The 10,399-nt window shown below is 36.8% G+C and overlaps 1 protein-coding gene across 10 annotated transcripts in view; it reads left to right on the plus strand.

Moving 5' to 3' along the window:
- RNF111 (ring finger protein 111) overlaps nt 1-10,399 on the plus strand; it is a 53,214-nt gene that overhangs the window by 21,713 nt on the left and 21,102 nt on the right. For all 10 annotated transcript variants that reach the window (XM_035553978.2, XM_035553983.2, XM_050713008.1 and 7 more), the window contains exons 3-4: nt 6,187-6,313; nt 9,093-9,256. In XM_035553978.2, the coding sequence (XP_035409871.1) occupies nt 6,187-6,313; nt 9,093-9,256 (291 nt within the window). The remainder of the gene's footprint in view (nt 1-6,186; nt 6,314-9,092; nt 9,257-10,399) is intronic.

A 10,399-nucleotide genomic window follows, 5' to 3' on the forward strand; every position in this document is an offset into this window, starting at 1 on the left:
TATAAAATCTCTACCACCCCTTCACTCCGAAAAAAAAATCACAGCCACAGAAAAACACACCCAAAAAAACCCAACACTTTATAGAGTTTTGCCTCCTTTTTCTTTTCTGTTACAGGGCTTCAGCTATTCTGGTGGAATTTAGGTGCTTTGGGAATAGGAGATTGAGCAAGTACCAAGTCAGGATGCCTGGGATTGGATTAGGTTGTTTTTACCAGCTGTTGGCCATAAAGGGCAGCTGTCCTCGTTAATTTGGTCATGACCACATGAGGCTTGTTCAGGGGAGGGAGGAGAGTTTGGGGGCATACGGACAATGTAAAAACAACTCTGTGCAGTTTAATGATATGGTTACACTTGAAATTGCAGTGCTACTAGGGCTATATATTCTAATCTATATGTTGCTCAGTTGATATTAATTGAAATGGGGTCTCACAGTTAAATTGACTGCAGACAGCAACAGATTGTTACTGGAATTGGATCTCTGTAATGTTCTAATGAAACTTCTCTGATATGCTGGTACTGATATTATTTTCAGCTCGGATGTAAAATGGCTGGAGTTGTCGTTTGGAGACAGCCAGCACTTCAGAAAAAGCTAAAAGTGGAGCAGGTTTTAGCTTTATATACTCTCAGTTGGCAGTAAATCTGAACCAGTAGTAATGGGAAGTGGTGGTGTTTAAAAAAAAAAAAAGTATAATTTTGTATTGTTATAAATCCTTGGCTTGCAAGGAATTTTAAGGCCTATTAGGCCAGACTTTGTATTTTTTTGGTTGCTGGTGCTAGACAGGTATTGTCACTTTGCTTAGAATGTAATGCTGATGAGAAGCTGCTCCAGCTTTTGTTCAAAGCTGATTGGAACAAGCTTCTATTAAAAAAGAATGAGCCCGAATCCACTCACGTATTTGTTGTGCGTCTTCCAAGAATGTTGAATGTAGACATCCGATATTTTAGAAGCCAGAGGCTGGTGAAAATGCTAATCTGAACAGGAAGTGCTACTTGTTTGTATTAACGGGTTTCTGTTAACAGTTCACGATGAGCACATATGAAATGGAAATGAGCTGTCGTTTGTTAATGATTTTTCAGTTACTTAATTCCTCCTAGAATTACACTGTGCTCTTCTTTTCCCACAGTAACTGATGCAGGTCATAATTAAGAGCCTTTATCTCAGTAGTGAACAAGGAAGCGAATGTGTCCTTTCTACTGTGTTATTTAGTAGACGGGGGCTAGGGAAGAGCTACTAGTAGTGAGGAAAGCAGCACGTGGCCGTGTGAACAGCCGACGTTAGCTATTCTCACTGTACCTATCCAATGTGAATTGAAGCTTTAAATAACTGCGGTAATAAGTTAGCTTGGGGATTCACTTCAGCACTTCACTGTAGCTGCTGCAGCTTTTTGTGCTGGAAATACATTACTTACAGTGATGGTTTGCTGTAGCATTGCTGATAGGGCTAAGGCCTATGTGCTTGGCTACAATATAAGTAAAGTTTGGGATTAACCCACATCAGCATACCTCACAGTTGGATGAGATCCCCTAAATTCTGGTGGTTGACTCCCTTTTCTGCTAGGGTGCAGAGTCCTAGGCAATTGCATGTTTTTGCAAATTTCTCTTATCTTGCACAGCTATTGAAAAGTATGTTCCACATAAGTCACACGTAGAATTCATTAACACTATTAGGATATTATTATCAATTTCAAGCGGAATTACTAACCAGGTAATTAACTTGAACTCACCATCACAAGGTGCTGCAGAGGCAGGTAGTACCAGCAAGTTCAGAAAGGCATTAGATGTTTACTGACAGCTGTCCATGAACAGCGAACAGGCAAGGATATGCCTTCTGGTGTTTGTAACGTTGTTGTGGCTGTTCAGTGGTATGACAGATTTCAAGTAAAGGTTGTAGCCTGGATTTTCTACTTCCAGGGCATGGTTGTTTTTTTTGTGTTGCAGCTGATAGAGAATATGGGTCAGAACAGGCCCTTGGTCTGATCCAGTGAAAGCTTGGAACTCAAAATAAGTCATCTTTGTCACTGGAAATTGACTATTTATTTAAAGTATCTTCTGTTTTCACTTATGGCTTGGTCAGGCTGTCTTATTTGGAATTATGTTGTAAAAGTTGTTGACTATTTTACATGTAATATTCCATCTGGTTAAAATCTAGCAACATACCCTCCAGGAAGGACAGTAGTTGGCCAACCATAACCTTGGATGTTATAGCAGTAATATTTGTGTCCTTTGTAGGAAATTGGTGCTAACTGGTGATTGCTAAATCTCTAAGCCATGCTATGGTGTGTCAAAGTGAAGTGATACTACTGTGTGTAACGCCAAGCTTGTTTATAACTTCTGGGTTATTGAAGCATTTAATATTAAAACTTGCTTCCCAGAACTGCTTGTGGTCTGTCAGCAGCACCTAGCAGATATACTTTTGACACCTTACAGTTTTCTGGGGAAAAGTTACGCGCATTTAAAGATCTTAATACTGGATGGCGGAGTGTTATTTAAGAGTTGTACTTGGCTCAGTAAATTAATCTGACAGATTTGCTGTCTTTGTGGCGTAGGGCCTGCGGTGGGGGTTGTTTTGCTTGTTAAGGGATGATTATCATTTGAGCCTGCTTGAATTTGGATTCATGCTGGCCTAGTTCATCCTTTCCCTTAGGCTGGCTGAGCACTAGGTTTTTAATATAAAGAAGGGTTTAAAAAGCTTCAATTATGTACAAAACCTAATTGCTAACTACTGCTAATAGGTCTAAGTTTGTAAGGATATGTGAAACTTACAAACTGAAATTTGGTGTCTTGTATGTGCTGTAAAATATAACTTGTGGATGTGGGTAGGGCAAATAAAAAAAACAGTGGAAAATAATAAAATTTGTAATTTTCAGTAGAAGTTTTGGTTTCAACAAGATCATTTAAAAATGTTGAATGAATCCTTCAGCGGTAGCCCAAAGGCTAATTTCATCACAAAACATAGCAAGCAAATTATTCTCCAGTTGTTTGTTACTCAGGAGACAGCAGAGAGTGGTGTATACCTACAGGAGGGTTGTTTTCTGCTTGCTATATAACCATAGGTACTATGCTGAGAGCAGGGGGCAGGGGAGACAACAAGGAAAAAAAACATAAGTCTGGATAATTATTTTGCTGCCATCAGTCCAATGACTATTCTTCTTGAAGAATGAATAATTTCCAGTAGTACAGGATTGTTATAGTAACACTCATTATACAAATTCAGCTGTTCTCTTGCAGGGTAGATCACTGAGATGATACATTGACGAGTGATGTATTAATATTTATAATTGAAGATCAAGTTTGTTAGAGTTCATTCCAGGAGAAGTTACTGGTTAGTGACTGGTACGTCCATTAAAACAAATAATTGTGTACCTTGTGATGGCAAGCTGTATAAAAACATCCTGTGTGGTGGACTGCGGGGTCAGAAATAATACTGAGGACAAAATGCGAGTATTTTCACACTTTGTACATTCTTGGGTTTGGATATTTTCTGTTTTTGTTTTTCCCATTGGCTGTTGGTGTGTTTTATAAATTACAAAGTACATTAAAACTGGGTTTTATTGAAAATAATTGTCTGACTACAGAAGAGGTGCTTCATAAGGATTATAAACATTACCTCAGTGGTGTTTGTTTCTGAAACTTTGCTGTTCAGCTGATCTTTTTAAAGTTTTTGTTCAGATAAAAGTATGTAATGAAATTGGTTTATATTGGTAGATTGGAGAATGGCATATAAAAATTCAACAAACAACTACAGTGTTCTTAAAATATACGAGGTTCACATACACGCACTTTTCCTTTTGGTGTGCTTCTAATAAACCTTACGCAGAAGACCCTTTTATTTAAAAGGGGGTACAAAGTTTGTTGTATATGATCATAACTTAACATTCCTATCTCTTTTTCCCTAGGAATATAATCTTACAAATGTTTGTAAGGCATTTATTGTAGTGTAGAGACTTTTTTTCTGCTAGTCTTCATTTTGCAGTGTATTACTGATTCATTGTGTAGTTGTGCTGAAAGTGCTCTGGCATGAAAACCCCATCGGTTTGTGCTCTTGACTTCGAGAGCCCAACTGGAAAGCATAAGCAGCAGGTAGGAAGGCAGAAGGTTGGAATATAGCCATGCTGTATCCTATTTATAGTACCTTTGACTATTTTCCTGAAGACTTCTTTTATTATTTTGGAGGTTATAAAACCTGTTCAGCCAGTAACAGTCCTGATGTTTTCTACAGTCTGACTCATATGTAGTCTGTAAAATGATGTCTTAGCTAAAGATTTGCTTAAAAAAAATCAACTTTAAAACTGTGGCAAAGGTGAGCATCTGAATTGCATGGATATTCAATTGAGAATTGCCTTTGGTTTTCATGAGAAGCTTGCTTCAGAACCCTGGCAGAGAGATGCACGCTGGAGTTACACAGCATATGGTTTTGGCCTCAGGGAGGTGCTGTTTGTTCTCAGAAATACTGAGATCACACTTCAGCCTAAATTTTCTTGCTTTTTGACCTGTCTTAAATTTAAATAATTGAGTCTGAGGCCATTTGGACTCCCAGGAGTGCTTTCAAATTTACTGTACTTAAAGCAGTGCGTGTTTGGAAGCACGGAGATGGGGTAAAAAAATAGTTAGGTGTTTTCTAACTGACCTTTCACTAGCTGCTTAGCTAGTTGGTTTTACCCGAGAAGTTCCTAAGACTGTTTTGTGTAAGGAAGCTGTTGTGCATTCGCCTGTGACTTGTAAGATGTCAGAAGCATGACATTTACTTTCTTCTGAACATGGTGAAGACTTCAGCTGCAGTTCTTTCACTTTGAGTAAATGGCCTGTCTGTATTTTTCAGTTTTGACTTTGTTTTTGAGACATTGTAATAATGCGCTTGGTTTCTGCCAAAACTTTCAAGAGTTCCGTGACTTAATTTTGTCACACGCTACTTGCGCTCATGACATCTTAGTGAATAACAGGATTTGGAAGTATGGCTGTTTCCATCGTCAGGCACCAGTCTCTCTGGGATTAGTGTGACCAGAAACAAAGGAAAGCTGTTGGTTTTTCAAAACAAATGTTGGTGCTTGGGGGGAATAAGAGGGAGGGTGGCCCACCCCCCACCCCTGAAATTCGTTAGTCTTTGTTGCTTCACTTATAACGGCACAGCTAAGAAGTTGCAGAGCTCTTGTGGATCTTTGCTACAGTAGGGCATCCTTCTGCTAGACCAGGGAGCTGTTGCTTGCTGTGAATGAATGAAGAAAGGAGCATACACCTTGTCATGGGGTAGAACAGTCCATACAGGACGGAATTATTGACTAGAGTGAGGCCAAATTCTTCAAGCACTTTTCTTAAAGAAATTCTCAGATCTTAAAATGGTAGACTTTGTTGTTTCTAAGCTAGATAGCTCATTTATTTAATAAATTCCTTTATGCTCAATGGCATTGGAACAGTGAATAAATTTATAGCTCAATTTAAGTATTCTAGGTATTCAAACTTGTCATTGCCAGTATTGTAGCTACAGAGAAGGGTTTCCATATGTATGGGTATTAGACTGGAACATTAACCGCTCTTCCTAAAGCAGGAATTATTTCCTGTCAAAACTTGTCTCTGAGTTGATTTTGTGAGGTATTTGGTTGTTTATTTTTACCACTAATAGTTCCATTTTTAACTTTACCAGTCTAGTATATGATTGTGAATGCCACTGTAAGTGTAGACTTAAAGATGTTATAAGCGTCAGTGCATTGTGGTCTTCAATTTGTTTTGGAAATGAATAACATTTCTTAGTTGGTACATCACTTTTCCTGTTGTTATTGTCTAGCCTTAAGGTTAGGTTTGAATACGTATGAACATACGAAAAAATAAAGCTATTGAATAACAATAAACCACTCCTGCTTTGCTAGTTTCAAAGCTTTTGTTTTTATATTAAATGACTGAATTTCATTGGTGTTACAGCTGATAAAATTTACCAGAATCACTTCCAATACACAGTAGAATGTAAACTTGCACATCTGTAGCTCCCCCTCTTTGTCATCTTCTTTTACACTTCAATATTTAAAGCAGAGTTGCTATCTCTCATATTTAGGTCGTGTGTTAGACAGTTGCACCTAAAGTTTTGACATAAACTATGAAATTCTGTACCTATATCTTAAGTCAAGGGGAAAGTCTCATAAATGACAGCTTTTAAAATTAAGTATGCAAACTTTCATCTTCCTCTTTCCTCATTAGGGAGTATTGATGAAGATGTTGTTGTGATTGAAGCATCCTCCACTCCCCAGGTCACTGCTAATGAAGAAATAAATGTTACCTCAACAGATAGTGAAGTGGAGATCGTCACAGTTGGTGAGAGCTACAGGTGAGTGAGACTCGTGTCTCTTTGTATTAGTAAAATTTTGCTTGACTCAGTGTTTGTCACAAGGGTCTGTATCATTAAAAGTCCATAAGGTAATGTTACAGAAATTCTATGCTACCAGGCCTAGTATGCATTTATGATTCCAAAAGAAAAAAGTCAAACCCCACAGCTTTGCTAAAGCTTGAAAATACAGCTGATAGGGATTTGGTGAGGTGATTGTGGATAGCGTGACTGTGAGATAGAACTTTAGGGAAGCAAAGCTGTGTAGTGTGATCCTAGAGAGAACAAGCTTGCTCTGAAAGTGTCTTTCTTTGAAGCCGCTGCCTCATATGCTTTCCTGTTCTTCCATGTCCCTATGGAAATTTTATTCCATATTTGTCAGGTTCTCTAAAATCTAATAGAGGAGTTTCTTGAAGTGGAAGACTTGAACTGTCATGTGCGTGGGACTGTTGGAGATGACTGCCAATTAAATATACTTGTTTGTGAACATGAGGACAAAACTGTGGAATATGAAGAATGGCCATCAATTTTTTATAAAATGACAAAGGAAAAATAGTAAAATATACAAACATCCCATGTGTTTCTCAGCAGATTGTGCTTTCATTAATGCAATTTTAAATTTAGAAAAGATGGGTTTTGCTACAGACATCACTTCATTGGAATAAATGGCATTACCTAGCAAAACCCATTTCATGGATTAGTCAGGTGCGTGCATAATAAGGAGGGATTTCATGAGTGCTTCAAAAAAGCTCCTTGGTATTTTTTTAAACTGGCACACAAAAGATGTACTTATTTGGGTTACGTATTTTGTAGCAGGGAGAAAACGGAGAGGTGAGAGAAATCAACATCTTAAAAACGCATTTATTCAACAACATGTTTCTTTATATTTTTTCATTTTTAAAGATGTAGAATATTTTTTTCAGTAAGAAAGCAAAAGCTGCAGAATCAACAGATGCTTTCTCTTGACTTTCTCTTGAGATGGTTAGAAATATGTTTCCAGAAATAGTTAATTTATCCATATGAATGTGTTGTTGAGAACAATTGTAAAACTTAAATATTTTTGCAAAGACTTGAGCTAGAGCTGGATCAAGTTTGTTTTAGCCTCTTAAAACTTCATGTGAAGCTCTAGGGGGTGTTAAAAATGAGGCTATATGAAACTGTGCTTACAGAACATCAGTTGAAACTTGATTAAAGATGTATAAAATGCTTTTCAAAACTCAGGTTTCCTCTTCTCACCATTAATAGGAAATGTTTGCTGTAGTAGCCATAAAAGAAGATTACATGCAAAAAAAATTACTACTTTCTACCTTACCTTCTGCAGTGGTACTGCCAAGACAACCAACAGCAACACCCCTCTCATTTTTATTGATGTCAATGGTGTCTTTAATTTCATTGAGGAAGAGGCTGAACCAAGGGTGTTTTCTGGTGTATTTAAATTTTGATCCATTCAGTTTGTTAGACCTTCTAACATGCAGACTTCTTAAATTAATTTTATTATTAAGTTAATAGTGGGATGGGCACATAGAGTTCTTTTGCTGTTGAGCCCTTTATATACTTTCCCTCAACTGTTGAGAAAAGATTTTACTCCAAAAATTTCATGAGAAGATAAGAAATAGTTTTGTTTTGTATTGAAAAATATAATTCTGTGCGAATAAAAAATACGGTACAAAAATAATTCCAGGAAGCTTGCTATGGCAAGGAAGAGTCTTAAATTCAAATTTTGATACCAAAATGTCAGGAAATGTCCCTTCCACACTAGTCTTTTATACTTTGAACGTTAATTACTACGCAGATTTTCCTGTGGTTCAAGAATATTAGTTTGCCAAAGAACAATTTAAGGAACAAAGGCAGCTATTGGAAGTCTTAATGGTAGTTCAGGATAAAAATGTAAATGCTGTAAGCGAAGTGAACATTATGAAAATTATTTACCAAACTCCAAATACTGTTCAGAGCAAAATAAATGGTTTCCTTTATTGTCATGTAATTTGTGTATAGGCTTTTGCCTGTTTTAAAGTGTAAAAATGTATTTTTGGTGGAAATAAAAAAAAAATTAGAATAGCAAAATTAATACTATTTCTGATGCTCTGTACTACTGAATAGAATGGATGCTGTTATATTACAGAAACAAACCTGTCCATTTCCTTAGGAATGGTACAGGCTTATGATTTCCTTTCCTCAGCTATGTTTCACTCAAGCTTCATTAAGTGTTATACAAAGCTGTGTTCATTCCTAGACGGAAGTGAGGGAAATGTTTAGGAGGTAAATGTCCAAAGCAATCTCTGAACTTTAATGTTAAAGTTTAGAAATTATTCTCTGAAAACACTTCATCGCAAATTAACACTCAGAAAAACTTAATATTTATGAATTTTTATAATCTTAATGCTTCTTTTATCATTGATAGATCTGCTGTTTCAGACCGCATAGGAATAGTGTAGGATTCAGAGACTCATGTTCTATAACAAAGTTAAAACATAGTATTGATTTAATTGCTGCATGGCTGATAGGGTTTCACAGTTTTTTTAAAACATAAATTACCTGTGTTTATTTCATAGAAACAAATTAGTCTAAATTCTACCCGTTAGATACGTGCTGTTACGTCGTCTGTTAAAGGCTGCAGTAACACTTAAATGCCCTGCTGCTCCATATTCACTAGATATGTATTTCAGCATAACAAAATTCTATTCTATTATTGAAAAATAAAGCAGCAGCCTCCCAGACAGTGAGGTGGGGGAAAAAAAAGGCAAGATTTAGGTCAGTAGATAAGCTAATACCTTTTTTTAAGGTCTCGTTCAACGCTCGGGCACTCAAGATCACACTGGGGACAAAGCTCTAGTTCTCATGCTGCACGGCCTCAAGAGCAGCGGAACCGCAGCAGGATTTCCACAGTCATACAGCCACTCAGGCAGAACGCAGCAGAAGTCGTGGACCTTACGGTGGATGAGGATGGTAAGTCATACTGGTCTGAGAAGTTTCTTCCTTTAAGGTGAGCTGCATTAATTGTATTAACTCTAGCATACTGTTTCGTGAAAAAGTCTGGTAGCGTGTCAGAAAATCTTCTTGCAGCTTTATTTTTAAAATTAAAAGTTTAGATATTTTAGTGGATCCACCGTGTCTAACTTTTTCTTAAAGCTGACTTGAGTGTGAGTCTGAAAGGTGAGTCACCAGGCAGGAATTACAGACCAAGTTGGAACTAATATTTTAAACCTATATGTGTATTTCAGTACAACATTATGAAAGGAAAATCTCATGGTAGTGCTTTGGAGTTATGACTCTTCTTTGGAGTAAAAAAAATTTAAAAACAGAAAACTAGTAAAGCATGCTAGGTTTCTGAAACTGTGACCTTTCATTACCTCTTCACGTTAAAACGTACTGGCACTCAAACTTATTTCTGCTGAAAATCATAAGAATGATTTCCAATTATTGTTGGATGTTGCCAGAGGAAAGTCTTAAACTCATACGTGTTTTTGTTGGTGTTGCTGGTAGTCACTTTGAAGATTTTTTTGGGTACGCACTACTGTTAAGGTTTAACAGAAGTTTTGCACTATTATAGTTCCATCTCTGTATGAAAGTTAGTGTATTATTCTTTAAGATGTCTTGATTTTTGGGGTGATTTGGATGGCTTGGAATTTTTTGGTTTATTGATGGTTTTAAAGTAAGAAGATAGGTTGATTTACAGCTTTTTTTTTGTGTGTTATAGTTTTACTATGAAATATCCCAACAGTTCTATCATTGGAGAGGAAATGGCATTTATTGATGTAACTTACATGTTTCACATACGAACTGTTGTAAAAATAGAGAAATTCTGAATTGAAACTGTTACAAGGCAACTATGTACTTATTCATAACTTTACTGGTGTCTTCAAAGATACCAGTATTAAAACTTTGCTAATGACATGAATGTAAAAGTGTCATCTTCCCACTTACCTTTGTGAATTAACACGTGGGAAGTGTGTTTAAAAATAAGTTTTTCTCAGCTAGCATTTTGAGACTGACCAAGCCTACTGGCTTTTATTGGTTTTGTGGCTTTTTTTGGGGGGTGGGGGAGGTGGAGAGGGTACAGAACTGCTTGCATTATTGATAACAAATCAA

This window comes from Cygnus atratus, chromosome 11 (genome assembly GCF_013377495.2).
Source record: "Cygnus atratus isolate AKBS03 ecotype Queensland, Australia chromosome 11, CAtr_DNAZoo_HiC_assembly, whole genome shotgun sequence".
Classification (NCBI taxonomy): domain Eukaryota; kingdom Metazoa; phylum Chordata; class Aves; order Anseriformes; family Anatidae; genus Cygnus; species Cygnus atratus.